This window comes from Pyrus communis, chromosome 15 (genome assembly GCF_963583255.1).
Source record: "Pyrus communis chromosome 15, drPyrComm1.1, whole genome shotgun sequence".
Lineage (NCBI taxonomy): Eukaryota > Viridiplantae > Streptophyta > Magnoliopsida > Rosales > Rosaceae > Pyrus > Pyrus communis.
Window position 1 is genome coordinate 911,753 of NC_084817.1, and position 15,495 is coordinate 927,247.

Consider the following 15,495-nt stretch of genomic DNA (forward strand, 5'->3'; position numbering starts at 1 on the left):
AAGGCCTTTAGAAGCGGATTTACGATTTATTGTGCATATTTAGTAGACTATTTAAATCGAAAACTAAAAAAATGAGCGAAAAGTGTAGTAGTGAAGCCCAAAACATTGTTAAAATGGGGTTCCACCCTCAAGAATATAACAAAAAGTATTACTATAATTTTCAAACTTCACGATTAGGCGATGGTGAAAATAAATAGTTTGAACGACGATTTATGTCCGAATTTGTAAAAATCAACTAAAAACTTTAAGTGTTAACCCACGTTTTTTGTAAAAAAAATGCAAATAAATTTTTTTTTTTTGAAATATTTTCCATGAGCATTAAGGAAAATTTTATAAGGCAGTTGGCAGCGAATTTACGATTTATTGAGCAACAAATGCATATTTAGTAGACTATTTAAGGCGAAAACTAAAAAATTAAGTGAAAAATATAGTAGTGAGACCCAAAACATTGTTAAAATTGGGTTCCTCCCTCCAAAATATTAACGGAAAGTATTACTTTATTTTTCAAACTTCACGGTGAGGCAAAGGTGAAAATAAATAGTTTGAACAACGATTTATGTACGAATTTGTAAAACTCGACTAGAAAATGTGAGTGTTAACCCACGTTTTTTGTCAAAAATGCAAATTTTTTATTTTCGCAAAATATTTCTTGTGAGCATTAAGCAAAATTTATAAGGCATTTGGAAGTGGTTTTGCGATTTATTGAGCAACAACCTTATATTTAGTAGTGTGACATCCCACATCGCCCAGGGGAGTGATCCTTATATGTATATTCCCATCCCTACCTAGCACGAGGCCTTTTGGGAGCTCACTGGCTTCGGGTTCCGTAGGAACTCCGAAGTTAAACGAGAAGAGGGCTAGAGCAATCCCATGATGGGTGACCCATCGGGAAGTTCTCGTGTGAGTTCCCAGAAACAAAACCGTGAGGGTGTGGTCGGGGCCCAAAGCGGACAATATCGTGCTACGATGGAGTCGGGCCCGGGAAGTGGTTCCGTCCCGGGCCGGGATGTGACAATTGGTATCAGAGCCTAACCCTGGCCGCGTGTGTGCTGACGAGGACATCGGGCCCCTAAGGGGGGTGGATTGTGACATCCCACATCGCCCAGGGGAGTGATCCTTATATGTATATTCTCATCCCTACCTAGCATGAGGCTTTTTGGGAGTTCACTGGCTTCGGGTTCCATAGGAACTCTGAAGTTAAGCGAGAAGGGGGCTAGAGCAATCCCATGATGGGTGACCCACTGGAAAGTTGCTCGTGAGTTCCCAAAAACAAAACCGTGCGGGAATGGTAAGCTCAAAGCGGACAATATTGTGCTACGGTGGTGGAGCGGGCCCGGGAAGTGGTCCGCCCCGGGGCGGGATGTGACAAGTAGACTATTTAAATCAAAAACAAAAAAATGAGAGAAAAATATAGTAGTAAGACCCAAAACATTGTTAAAATGGGGTTGCACCATCAAGAATATAACAAAAAGTATTACTATAATTTTCAAATTTCACAATAAGGCGAAGGTGAAAATAAATAGTTTTAAGGACAATTTATGTACGAATTTGTGGAAACTAACTAAAAACCATGAGAGCTAACGCATGTATTTTTTGTCAAAAATGCAAATTTTTTATTTTCGTGAAATATTTTCCGTCAGCATTAAGGAAAATTTATAAGGCAGTTGGCAGCGGATTTACGATTTATTGAGCAATAAATGTATATTTAGTAGACTATTTAAGTCGAAAACTAAAAAAATAAGTGAAAAATATAGTAGTGAGACCCAAGACATTGTTAAAATAGGGTCCACCCTCAACTATATTAACGGAAAGTATTATTGTAATTTTCAAACTTCATTGTAAGGTGAAGGTGAAAATAAAGAGTTTGAACGACAATTTATGTACGAATTTGTAAAAACCAAGTAAAAATCGTGAGCGTTAACCCACTTTTTTGTAAAAATGCAAATTTTTTATTTTCGCGAAATATTTTCCATGAGCATAAAGGAAAATTCATAAGACATTTAGAAGCAGATTTACGATTTATTGTGCATATTTAGTAGACTATTTAAGTCGAAAACTAAAAAATTGAGTGAAACGTGTAGTAGTGAGGCCCAAAACATTGTTAAAATGGGGTTCCACCCTCAAGAATATAACAAAAAGTATTACTATAATTTTCAATCTTCACGATTAGGCAAAGGTGAAAATAAATAGTTTGAACGACGATTTATGTACGAATTTGTAAAAACCCACTAAAATCCGTAAGTGTTAAATCCACGTTTTTTGTCAAAAATGAAAATATTTTATTTTCATGAAATATTTTTCAGTAAGCATTAAGGAAAATTTATAAGGTAGTTGGAAGCGGATTTTTGATTTATTGAGCAACAAATGTATATTTAATAGACTATTTATTAAGTCAAAAACAAACAAACAAAAAAAAACAGTGAAAATATAGTATTGAGGCCCAAAACATTGTTAAAATGGGCTTCCACCCTTAAGAATATAACGGAAAATATTACTCTAATTTTCAAACATCATGGTGAGGCGAAGGTGAAAAGAAATAGTTTGAACGGCGATTTATGTACGAATTTGTAAAAATTGACTAAAAACCATGAGTGTTAACCCACATTTTTTTGTCAAAAATGCAATTTTTTATTTTCGCGAAATATTTTTCATGAGTATTAAGGAAAATTTTATAAGGCATAGGGAAGCGGATATATGATTTCTTGAGCTAGAAATGTATTTTTAGTAGACTTTTTAAAGTCAAAAACTAAAAAAATAAGGGAAAATATAGTAGTGAGGCCCAAATCATTGTTAAAATTGGGTTCCACCCTCAAGAATATTAAGAGAAAGTATTACTTTAATTTTCAAACTTCATGGTGAGGCGAATGTGAAAATAAATAGTTTGAACAACGAGTTATGTACGAATTTGTATAAACTGACTAAAAACCGTGAGTCTTAACCAACGTTTTTTTGTCACAAATGCAAATTTTTTATTTTCTCGAAATATTTTCAATGATCATTAAGTAAAATTTTATAAGGCATTTGGAAGCAGATTTCTGATTTATTGAGCAACAAATATATATTTAGTAGAGTATTTAAGTTGAAAACTAAAACAATAAGTGAAAAATATAGTAGTGAGACCTAAAACATTTTTAAAATAGGGTTCCACCCTCAAGAATATTAACATAAAGTATTATTTTAATTTTCAAACTTCACGGTGAGGTGAGGGTGAAAATAAATAGTTTGAACGACGATTTATGTACAAATTATAAAAATCATGTGTGTTAACCCATGTTTTTTTTTTTTTCAAAAATGAATTTTTTTTGTTTTTGTGAAATATTTTCTATGAGCATTAAGGAAGATTTATAAGGTTTTTGGAAGCAGATTTAAGATCTATTAAGCAACAAATGTATATTTAGTAGACTATTTTATTCGAAAACTAAAAAAATAAGTGAAACATTTAGTAGTGAAGCCCAAAACATTGTTAAAATTGGGTTCCACCCTCTAGAATATTAACGGAAAGTAGTACTTTAATTTTAAAACTTGACGGTGAGGCAAATGTGAAAATAAATTGTTTGAACAATGATTTATATACAACTTTGTAAAAACTAACTAAAAATCGTGAATGTTAACCCACGTTTTTTTGTCAAAATGCAAAATTTTTTTATTGCGAAATATTTTCTATGAGCTTTAAGGAATATTCTATAAGGCATTTGAAAGCGGATTTCTGATTTATCGAGCAACAAATGTATATTTAATAGACTATTTAAGTTGAAAAAAAAAGTGAAAAATATAGTAGTGAGGCCAAAAAATTATTAAAATAGGGTTCCACCCCCAAGAATATTAATGGAAAGTATTACTTTAATTTTCAAACTTCACGTTGAGGCGAATGTGAAAATAAATAGTTTGAACGACGAGTTATGTACGAATTTGTAAAAATGTCAAAAATGAAAATTTTTTATTTTTGTGAAATATTTTCCGTGAGCATTAAGGAAAATTGTATAAGGCATTTGGAAGCGGATTTGTGATTTATTGAGCAACAAATATATATTTTGTAGACTATTTACGTTGAAAACTAAATAAATTAGTGAAAAATATAATAGTGATGTCCAAAACATTGTTGAATGGGTTCCAGCCTCAACAATATTAACAGAAAATATTACTTTAATTTTCAAACTTCACCGTAAGTCGAAGGTGAAAATAAATAGGAACAATGATTTATATACAAGTTTGTAAAAGCCAACTAAAAACTGTAAGTGTTAACCCACGTTTTTTGTAAAAAATGCAAAGTTTTTATTTTTGTGAAATATTTTCCGTGAGCATTAAAGAAAATTTATAACGCATTTTGAAGCGGTTTTATAATTTTTGAGAAATAAATGTCTATTTAGTAGAATATTTAACGGCAAAAGCAAAAAAAAAAAAAAAAAAAAAGTGAAAAATGTAGTTGTGAGGCCCGAAACATTGTTAAAATCGGGTTCCACCCTCAAGAATTTCAACGGAACATCTTACCTTAATTTTCAAAACCTCATAGTGAGGCGAAGGTGAAAAGAAATAGATTGGACTATGATTTATGTACAAATTTACTCACGTTTTTTTGTCAAAGATGCAAATTTTTTATTTTCACGAAATATTTTCCCCAACCATAATGGAAAACTTTGTAAGGAATGTGGAAGTGTGTGACATCCCACATCGCCCAGGGGAGTGATCCTTATATATATATTCTCATCCTTACCTAGCGCGAGGCCTTTTGGGAGCTCACTGGCTTCGGGTTCCGTAGGAACTCCGAAGTGAAGCGAGAATGGGGCTAGAGCAATCCCATGATGGGTGACCCATTGGGAAGTTGCTCGTGAGTTCCAAAAAACAAAACCGTGAGGGAATGGTAAGCCCAAAATGGACAATATCGTGCTACGGTGGTGGAGCGGGCCCGGGAAGTGATCCGCCCCGGACCGGGATGTGACAAATTTGGTATCAGAGCCTAACCCTGGTCGCGTGAGTGCCGACGAGGACGTCGGGCCCCTAAGGGGGGTGGATTGTGACATCCCACATCGCCCAGGGGAGTGATCCTTATATGTATATTCTCATCCTTACCTAGCATGAGGCCTTTTGGGAGCTCACTGGCTTCGGGTTCCGTAGGAACTCCGAAGTTAAGCAAGAAGGGGGCTAGAGCAATCCCATGATGGGTGACCCACTGGGAAGTTGCTCGTGAGTTCCCAAAAACAAAAACCGTGAGGGAATGGTAAGCCCAAAGCGGACAATATCGTGCTACGGTAGTGGAGTGGGCCCGGGAAGTGATCCGCCTCGGGCCGGGATGTGACAAAGTGGATTTACGATGTATTGAACAACAAATATATATTTAGAATAATATTTAAGCTGAAAATAAAAAAAATAAAAAAGTGAAAAATATAGTAGTGAGACCCAAAAATAGGGTTTTACCCTCAAAAATCTCAATGGAAAGTCTTACGTTAATTTTCAAAACTTCATAGGGAGGCAAAAGTGAAAATAAATAGATTGAACGGTTTTAAATACGATTGGGCGAGGAATAACATGGTACCGATCTTTCCCAATTCCAATTTTTTTATTTATTTTCTGCTTTTATGTTTTGTCCTTTGAGTTTTTTCTCTATACGTTACTTTATTTGAGTAACCACTATTAAATTCAAATATCTTTAAATTTAGGTTTTAAATTATTGTAAATATGTATTATAATAGATTTTGCACCGAAAAATATATTTTGAAGAATGTGAGTTTGATAGTTTGTTTTTATGGTAAGAGAAATAAAAAAAATATAAACGAAAAAATAAAAAATAAAAATAAAAAATAAAAAATTGAAAAGAAGGATTCGGTATGAAGATAGCGATTCCTACTATTAAAAGTTGCTAACTTGCTAGCGACAGATCTTCGAAACAATCGGTAGCTACATACTGATCGTATCCTTTTTTATTTCATTTATTTACTTTTTTTATTGAAGTTTTTTTTCTTCTTACGTTACTTTATGTCGGGCTGGAGTCTCGGCCCACTAATTCTATTAACAGATAATCCGCTGGTTCCAGATTATTGGGCCCAAACTACCCTCCGCTACACACGCGAAATGTTCGAATCTCTAATTCTCGCGGGCCTAACCATACCCGAAAAAACCGTCGTCGTTGGAAGAAAAGGAAGCGTCGTCGTCGTCATCGCCGAACTGTGAACTAAAACCCTAGCTAAGCTAACTGTCAGAGACTCAGAGCGTTGGGGTTTTAAGCTTGTAGTTGTGCTTACTGCTTCACTTCAAAATTCAGTAAAAGATACAAAAGAATGGAGATTTCTGAAAGTAAACCCCAAATCGATTCATCTGAAAACCCTAGGTCCACCTGGGATGGTTGCTCCGTCTTGCTCGACATCAACGACGGCGACCGTCTGGTTTTCGCCCGCCTCTCCGCCGGAGCGTAAGTAGCATTTCTCTCTCAGTCAAATTTTTGCCTTTTTTTGGAGTTGTTGAGAGTTCTTACAGTTGAATGCGGAATGGATGTGCAGGAAATTGAAAATTGGGAATAAGAATTGCTCTCTGCAGCTTTTGATTGGCTGCCCCTTCGGCTCTTTCTTTCGGGTCGAAAATGGAGCCGAAGGCCCGTATTTGGCCGGGTACACTCCGTCCACGGAAGGTTTGGTTTTTAACTTTAATTTGTTCAAAATTTTGTGTTAATGTGGAATTTGGGATAATGACATTGTGTTATTTTGCTTGATATTTGCCTGTTTATTCAGTTAATAATGTTCAAGAAAAAGGTGATGGTCAATCAATTGATGAGTTTAGAGATAATCGAGCATTAGTCGATAACAATAAAGCGCAGAGCCTAACCGGAGAAGACATTAACGCAATGCGACAGTGAGAACAAATTAATCAGAGATTTAGTTTGTATTTTGGGCTCCTTTTGTACATTTTTGGTGGACTAATACAATGATAAATGCAGACAGGGTGCAACGGGTGATGAAATAGTTGAAGCTCTCATTGCAAACAGTGCGACGTTTGAGAAGAAAACTGTTTTCTCACAGGTAATGTAGATCGTTCGAGTACTACTTTGTGTTCATATGAGAAGGTGGTCTGATTTCCTGTCGTTCTGTTGTCTGCAGGAGAAATATAGGCTTAAGAAGCAAAAGAAATATGCTCCCGTTGTACTTATGAGGCGCCCATTCACTAGAAGGTTACCTCTTATTTCTGAAGCAGGAGCTTTATTTTGAAGTCATATAGCTGTTCTATCAGCAAGAACTTTCCGAAATGATTTAATTATATGCATGAAACGTCATGATATCTCCGCAATTAGCAATTTTTTGGCTGCTGTTATGAATGTCCATCTATAATTTCCGAATCTCATATTCTTTTTACTCACTTCTTGTTCTTTACTGTTTCTCTCAGTATATGTGAGGCGTACTTAAAGAAGTATCCAAATAAAATTGGGTAAGGACTAGCCAGTTATGAGTTTTCCTCTATTTTGGTAAACTACTTTTTCATGTTATTTGCTCAGAATTTATGTACCATATGTTTGCCTTTGGTTCAGATTCTTGCGAATGGACACATTGTCTCTTCTGCTTTCCTTGGCTAATGTTTCTGCAAATTCTGATGTCCTGGTAGTGGATATGGTTGGAGGACTTCTCACTGGTGCTGTAGCAGAGCGTTTAGGAGGTCTGCTCTCCCTAAGTTCCCTTTACTTTTTGTGGCTTTGAGTTTTTTGATTTACACAGATTTATGGGTGGTGAAGTAGTGAACTGAAGTGAATTATATCCAATTAAAATGGAATCGGTTTGTTATGGCTACTTTGTGTGTTTGCAATTGCAACACTGTTATGACATTTCGCATTTTTAATGCTTCTGTATGTTTGACAGGTACGGGCTATGTCTGCAATACATATCTTAGTGGGTCGCCTTATTCTATGGATATAGCGAGGATATTCAACTTTGGAGATGAAATTTGCAAGAGGTACATCTGCCTTTGAGTTACTTTTTATAGGAAATGTAGTTAGATGAAATTTTACACTCCTTATGTAACCAACTTTTGAGATTTGTGTTTATGTTGCTTATACAGGATTGTGAGGTCTCCTCTCGCGGACCTTTTATCTGTCCGAAACGGAATTGAAAAACCAGCAAGTCAGGAAGCAGAGTCTGGTAATATGGAAATTCAGTCAAATGTGAGTGGCACTTAATTTTTGTTTGCAGATTTCTTTGTTGCAGTTTCGTAATTGTTTTGCGTACTCTATTTTCAGGACCAAATTTCTTCAGCAGTTAGCATGGAAGAAGCATCTCTTACATCTGAAAATGTGATATCGGATCCTATTCCTGTGTCTACCAGTTCTCCAGTAATTAAAATGTCCAAACCAGCAAAATTGGGAGAAAAACCACCACAGGAAATCATTAGCTCGTGGAAAGAGAATGGTTTCTCTAGGTAAATATTGTTGTCGCGTGTTTAGTTTACTAGTTGAAAGTAGCATCTGGTTGATAGTTCTGCATTCTTTTTGCAGTTTAATAATAGCTGCACCGGAGCTGGATGCTTGGGGCTTAGTTAAGGAGATCTTGCCACTTATGTCAAATTCTGCTCCTTTTGCTATTTTTCATCAGTATCTGCAGGTTTTTAGCTTCAAATGCTTGATCATACCAGATTAGTAGTTTTCCTATTCGAATTCAATATCTTCAAATTTTGTAGACGATTAAACTAACACTGTTATACTCTTGAATATGCAGCCTCTTGCAACATGCATGCACAATCTACAAACGGGGAAAATGGCGATTGGCATGCAAATTTCAGAACCTTGGTTACGTGAATATCAGGTTGGTTTGGTCTTATTTATGTATCTGATCTGGTCTGCGAGTTCTAAAGATCTCTATATATTTTAACGTCGTTTGCTATCAGAACTCCAGTTTTTGAAACTTGTGTAGGTTAAATGAATCTGAAAACAGAGATTCTGTGTGAGTTATTTTAATGCATACAATTTGTCTACATGCATGTGTGTGTGTGTGTGTGTGTGTGTGTATGTGTCAGAGAGAGATCTGCCGATCAAAATTTAAATTTGGACAAGAAGTTGAATAAAATATTTAAGATAAGATTGCCCATAGGGTGAAGTCACGGCCTGCATCTGTCATCTCCAGCGTAAACATGTATGCCGGAGAATTATTTCTAAGGATGTACGTTGGAAATGTTGAGAAAGTGGCCTAGCTCAACTTGAGTGTTAATCTGATGATTTCAGTACGAACGCCACGTTGGAATGCTAATTTTTCTTGTGCCGTTGTGGCAGGTCCATTGTTAATTCCCGGTGTAATGTTTCTGTAAGATTATACGCCTTTATTTGATGCGTTCTAGAGACTGATTGTGAATAATTGTTTCAGGTACTTCCATCAAGAACGCATCCATGCATGCAGATGAATGGATTCGGCGGGTACATTCTCAGCGGGACCAAGATTTCACCAACCTGATTTGAAGAACAAAATCACACAGCTGAGTTGCGATTACTTGTTATATGGATGTTCGTGGGCGAAACCACTGCGTGCAAAATGTACACTAGCTTTTCGTCTTCTGTTTATCTGTAAACCTGCAATTACTGCAAATTTTTTCCTTGCAGGATTTGCAATCTGTGTTCTGTGGGTTGTGGCTTATGTGTATTTCTATGGCAATTTGTTGGGACTAACGAGAATGATAGTGGTGCTCCATTTCTTCTTGCAATTCCGGATTTTAAAGCTTCTATCGGAAAATAGCGAAGTGTTATTGGCACTCTAAAAATTTCATTATACACTCCTCACAAGTGTATTTTTCTTTCTATATACAAAAAGTTTGGAGTGCCAATAACAATTCCCGGAAAATATTATTCTCTCTTAATTTTGCTTGGATGGGTATAATGGTATTTCTATTTGTTTTTTAGTTGACAAAGAGTTCTATTAATAGGAAAGAGGCATGTGAAATTATTTTAATGTCCATAATTTCTCTTTTTAATATTTTTTTTAATTATGTATAAAAAAAATTAATTGAAAAAGAGAGTTCGTAGTATAAATTATTATTATTTTTATAAAATAAATGTTTAGCCGAATTGCTCATGGTAAGGAACTTTTTTTTAACAGGGTATATCTAAATTATCTATTAATAGAACTCTTCATGAAATTACCATTTCAATTCTCATCAAAACTGAGTAAAAAGCAAAAACAAGAGGGCAATTTAGTAGTTACATGTAACATAAAAGTTTGATGTTTTTTACCCTAACCTCACAGTCATGTGAGCATATCATGTCCTATTTAAAAATAAAAAAAATATGCCCATGTCAGTTGTAATTGCCCCATTATTGGGGAAGATATCCAGTCCGGATCTTTCAATTTGATCTAATAGTTACAAACATGGAGCTCTCTAAAAATTTTAATAATTGTAACTGTTTGATCAAATTTCAACGTCCCGTATCACTTGATCTTGGACCTTTGATGGGAGAGATGATCCAAACCAGATCTCTTCCCCCATTATTGTTCCATTTTTCATAACCGATTTGTTTTTTAGAATTTTAAAAAATAATCACGCTCTTTAATAAAAAAAACAAAATAAAATAAAATTGTTCCCGCACACATTTCATGTGGGCATCTGCTAGTGTATGTATACATTGAAGAAAAGGCCCAAGCCCATGATGAATAAGAAGGCCCAAACAACCCAAGGTTGCCCACCGCTTACAAATACAATATTTTGTCAGGGTGACAGCAGAAAGGCGGGGCGAGCGCATTCGAAACTCACCCGCATATGTTTCCCGCTGTTGTGTCACTTACCGACGCCGCTTCCTCTCTCTCCTCGCGTTTCGAGTTCCATTCGCGTTGGGCTTCCTTCTTCCCATTAAAACTTAAACACTCACAAATTTAAGAGTTAATTAAATTCGCAAAACTAGCAAACGAAAACCCTACCTCCTCTTCAAAATTCTTCCGCTCCCTCCTCCGCCATGGAGACAGAGGATCCCAATCGCCTCCTCCGGCCGTCGCAATTCCAGTTCCAGCTCCTCCGCTCGCACTCCCAGACTCAGAGCCATATGAGCTACCAGTACTCGCCTTTGTCTCCCTCCCAGTGTCTCCACCCACAGTCGTTTCCCGCTCTCGCTCCTTCCCGCGGCTCCGACCGCCGCCGCCTCTCCGGCGACGCTTCTGCTTCTCTCGTCACCGCTGACGCCCGTTCCGCTTTGGCTAAGCTTTCGGTGAGTGTTTCTGGTCATCGGCGCCGTCTTTTTTTGATTGAGATTTCTTGAATTACTTTTGTGTTTGTTATTGATTCTGTGAGGAATGATCACCGTCATTGTTTTCTTCGTTTTCAAAGACTCGGTTTCGGATTTATTGTATTTGAAAGGTTTAGAGGATTTTACTGCTTCTTAATTGTTTATTTAGTTCTTGCTGATAATTAGTCGTGGATTTTATTGGATGGCGGCTTGATTTTTCCTTTTTAATTTAAATGTTCGATTGGCCATTCTGTCTGCCCTCATTAACTGCGCAATCGGCTTCTTTATTGTGATTTACAGAGATTTTTTTCCCTTTTTTTAACCATAATAAATTGCCATAAACGCGTGAGCGACTGACAGTAACATTCTTTACAATGTCAATGATATGAACTATAAAATTGCACAACTTATACAATCGCAGTGTATCTGTTTAGTTAAATGACTTGAGAATGTCGCTGTTAGTTAAAGTATGCATGACTATCGTCGTTGAGTACACTTGCTGGTGTGTCTGAATGCGATTTCTGTTCATTTTATGGTTGTGTTGTGCAAATGTTGTGCACATATTTCATAGCATACTTTTAGCCTTCTCGTGTATTCTTTTTCCACATCTCTAATATACAATAATTACTGCAGTTGAGACCAAAACAGGAAATAGATAACGACGCTCAGATTGGTGGGCAAGAAGCTGCTGCTGGACCAAGCAAGGTAATGAAGGGTATTTTACCTCTACCACAGTCCTTCACAGGTGCAAAGCATAATGGTAAACTAAAAGTTCCTAAGCATACCAAAGTTGGGACTCAAAGATCAACTGCGGACTTCTGTAATGGTCTGGGTCCAGCTCAAGCTATTGGTTGCCGTTTTGACAACTCTTTAGGTAAGTTGAGATTAAAAAGAAATAATTTGGAGCTATCCCTCTAACTATGCGCACACTTAGAACACTTATTACAGGCATTCATTCGGTGTGTGCTGTTGAGTGTTGACGTTCTCCCTGTATGTGTAGCTCAAGGCTAATAAGGGATGTAATATGTTGTTTGCAGGCTTGTTAACCAAGAAATTTATCAAGCTAATTTACGAGGCCAAGGATAGAACCCTTGATTTGAATAGAACAGCAGAGGTGTTGGAGGTATATCAAATGTCTTTAGTATCATTTTAACAAGCACTTGGTGTTATGTCTCATGTCTGGGTAATAACATATCAAATCTTCCTTGTGTTATTGTTTATACCATATTGGTTATTACAGGTTCAAAAGAGGAGGATATATGATATTACAAACGTTCTTGAAGGAATAAATTTGGTAGAGAAAACTTCAAAGAATCACATACGTTGGAAGTAATTTTATCAATCTTTGCTTCCCTTTGTTTGATACTTTCTATGTATGGATTGATCTGACCAGTGCACTTTAATGACAGGGGATATGATGGGCCGACACCATGCGAGCTGGATGATCATGTTTCTAGACTAAAGGTGCTTTCAATTATAATCACTTGGATCGTGTTCATTAGTCAACTTCTTGCTCATTCCCTTTGTTTGATACTTTCTATGCATGATTTGATCTAACAACGCAGAACTTTTGGTTTTCTTTCAGGATGAAGTTGAAAGTCTATATGAGGAGGAATGCAGGCTTGATGATGCTATAAGGTTGGTTCTTTAGAATTTAAACAGACGCTTTGAAATGTTTTCTGATCTCTCTTGTATGTTGAGCTATCAAGACGTCATTTTTTCAGGGAAAAGCAAGAGCTTCTAAGGGCCCTGGAGCAAGATGAAAAGTATAAAAAGTATAGTCTCAATCCCGTTGTCTTTCCTTGCATCAACGCTACATCTTTTTATCTTTTTAATACTTTATAATCTACTAACATCTACATTTTAGGTACTCATTTTTGACGGAGGAAGATATTTCAAGTCTTCATTGCTTCCAGGTCAGTTTTTTCCTGTGAAACTTAAAAACTTTAATTACTTAGCACTTTATTTTTCTACCTGTTCATGAATCTCACTGTTTTCTTACTGCTTTTGTTGTCGCAGAATCAAACCCTTATTGCAATAAAAGCTCCTCAAGCTAGTTATATTGAAGTTGTTGATCCTGATGAGGTGGGTACCTTCGACGGATGTGGTTTGTGAATTTTGGGATAGCATTAAGAGCTAACTCAGTTTTTGTTTGATCAGGATATTTCTTTTCAACAAAGGCAGTTTAGGATGATTGTCAAAAGCACGATAGGACCTATAGATGTGTATCTCTTGAGGTATTAATTTCTCTTCCCTGCATAGGCTAAGCTATATGGATGGTCATGAACATATGTCACAGAATTTATTTCCGAATCACATGCATAGGTTACGTTTTTGCACTTCAGTGTGTAACGTTTATTCTCAATATTTGTAGCAAATACCAATGTCAACTCAACAGTATTGCTTTCAAGAAAGCAAAATTAGCAGGTTCATCTTCTTGCAATCGTAGTGACTATTGCAATGCAGAACATGGAGGGATATCTTCATGTCATCAGGGCGAGAAAAATACTTCTGAAACTCTCAGCTTACCAAGCTCAGAGGCATCTTCTGGGATTCAGAAGATTATTCCTTCACATTTCGATGCAAGTTTTTCTTCCATGTAGCTTCTGAAGTGTACTTAATATGTATCTATCATTGGTCATAGTTAACCTAATTAACTGATTTGTGAATGATAATTTTTGCAGGCCAATGATGATTATTGGTTTAGATCACAACCTGATGTTAGCCTTACAGATCTATGGGGTAAGCAACTTCCTTGCTCTCTTTTGCCCCAAATCTTATAGAAATAATCGCCGAGGGCTGCATCTTCCACCTCTCCTTGTAAAAAAGGAATGGAGGATTTATGTAACGGATATGAATCCAAATCAAATTTGGATTAGATGTAGCCATGTAGGCTTACAGGGAATTAACTAAAAACTTTCTTTATTGGAACCTACAGCGAATTAGGCCCGGACCCAAAGCAAAAAACCTCCTTCAAGACCGTTCTAAGAAGAGTAGCGCAGCATTGGGCAATGAACATTGACCGTAGTGTAAATGGGAATCAGGTAGTTGATTGTTCCAGACGACATGAGGGATACCATATTCTTTTCATGTTTTGCTATACAAATGTGTAGTTAGAACTTTCTATTGTTTTAGTATAATCTATAGTTACTGCTGGAAAGTTTGGACAATGTACGGCGAGGATGCCAATTAGATGGTTGCCTGACCATTTAGGTAGCCTATATGCGTCATCTGAAGACTGAGGAATGACGAGTTTTGGTCGAACCATAGCTTATCAACTTTGTCGAGGGATGGATAAAACGATATGGCAGTTACAGCGGTTTCGATGAAGTTTTTCTAGATCAAGTTTCCGTGTTCAGAGATGCAGATGAGGATTGCTTTCTATAGATGGACGACCAATGATAACATTACATAATGAAGGAAGGAAGTTGTATGCATTTTGGAGCTCCGGTCGCGTGTTAGTTGGGAATCTTTGTTCGTTGGAGGGGAGGCTTAAACCTACGATCTGGTGAATGCAAACAATAACAAGCGTTGGGAATAATGTCGGGTGGTGTCATCGGATTCGACAATAAGCCGAGGAAGGCAAGGCCGAAGGGGAAGACATCCTACTACCTGATCATAAACATTAGACATTGGATAGAAGTTGCTAAATTAATTAGAAATTTCCTTTTTTTCCCAATGATTTTGCAGCAGTATCTGAATTAGCTTTATGCGTAATCAAAGTCAATGAGAAATACGTGCCTCGCACGTCATCATTAGTGTAGAGCTAATCTCGTCTAATCTTTTTTCATTTAAAAAAAAAAAGTAGAGAAATACAGTGTTTTTTGAAGCTACCTTCCCCACATTTCAGCTTGAACGATTCACAACAGAGTTAGGCTCGTCTACCTGGGCTCCAAAGTAGAATATTTGGAATTCGAAGGCCCAGATTTGCCAGAAGCTCAATATTCAGCTAGCCTAGTCAACCCAAGTTTGGGTTGACTTGCAACTGTGATGGTGTATCAGTTCCATTTAGATTGTACTGATTCGATTTATCCGTTAGTTGATTAGATAACGCAACAAGATGATGTCATGTCGTGAAGAATCAATAATACTAATAGTATAGTTACTATTATCACGACATATTATTTCAACATAATCGAAGAATCAACCTAAGATGATGTCAAACAGTTACATAATCGAGTAATCAATAATACTAATAGTATAGTTACTATCTTGTTCATATATGTCATGTGGTCAGATGGTTTGATCTAAGGTTATGCGTTTTATAAAATTAGTAGGTGGTGACATATTACACGAGGGAGGTATTTGTGGGGTTGTTATTG

The 15,495-nt window shown here is 36.5% G+C and overlaps 2 protein-coding genes across 2 annotated transcripts; both read left to right on the plus strand.

The window, feature by feature from the left end:
• The first annotated feature begins 6,074 nt into the window (after positions 1–6,074).
• LOC137718377 (uncharacterized) lies at positions 6,075–9,858 on the plus strand. The gene is made up of 13 exons (XM_068457914.1): positions 6,075–6,403; positions 6,492–6,619; positions 6,720–6,840; positions 6,926–7,007; positions 7,086–7,156; positions 7,369–7,410; positions 7,511–7,635; positions 7,836–7,929; positions 8,035–8,137; positions 8,213–8,391; positions 8,468–8,573; positions 8,688–8,774; positions 9,330–9,858. Exons 1-13 carry the CDS (start codon positions 6,273–6,275, stop codon positions 9,414–9,416), a joined length of 1,356 nt encoding a protein of 451 aa, XP_068314015.1. The 5' UTR covers positions 6,075–6,272; the 3' UTR covers positions 9,417–9,858.
• An 838-nt stretch (positions 9,859–10,696) lies between these two features.
• LOC137718037 (transcription factor E2FC-like) lies at positions 10,697–14,195 on the plus strand. Its single transcript, XM_068457558.1, has 13 exons — positions 10,697–11,155; positions 11,807–12,047; positions 12,211–12,296; positions 12,414–12,502; positions 12,583–12,637; positions 12,759–12,811; positions 12,898–12,948; positions 13,041–13,089; positions 13,193–13,258; positions 13,334–13,410; positions 13,548–13,772; positions 13,858–13,915; positions 14,112–14,195. Exons 1-13 carry the CDS (start codon positions 10,907–10,909, stop codon positions 14,193–14,195), a joined length of 1,383 nt encoding a protein of 460 aa, XP_068313659.1. The 5' UTR covers positions 10,697–10,906.
• Positions 14,196–15,495: the final 1,300 nt, after the last annotated feature.

Excerpts from the sequence above, each read along its gene's own strand:
- LOC137718377 (XM_068457914.1), top strand. The coding sequence starts at position 6,273 with ATGGAGATTTCTGAAAGTAAACCCCAAATCGATTCATCTGAAAACCCT. Across the intron at positions 7,930-8,034 it reads GGAGATGAAATTTGCAAGAG|GATTGTGAGGTCTCCTCTCG; the intron begins GTACATCTGCCT and ends TTGCTTATACAG. Across the intron at positions 8,775-9,329 it reads CTTGGTTACGTGAATATCAG|GTACTTCCATCAAGAACGCA; the intron begins GTTGGTTTGGTC and ends TAATTGTTTCAG.
- LOC137718037 (XM_068457558.1), top strand. The coding sequence starts at position 10,907 with ATGGAGACAGAGGATCCCAATCGCCTCCTCCGGCCGTCGCAATTCCAG. Across the intron at positions 12,949-13,040 it reads CAAGATGAAAAGTATAAAAA|GTACTCATTTTTGACGGAGG; the intron begins GTATAGTCTCAA and ends TCTACATTTTAG. Across the intron at positions 13,916-14,111 it reads TAGCCTTACAGATCTATGGG|CGAATTAGGCCCGGACCCAA; the intron begins GTAAGCAACTTC and ends TGGAACCTACAG.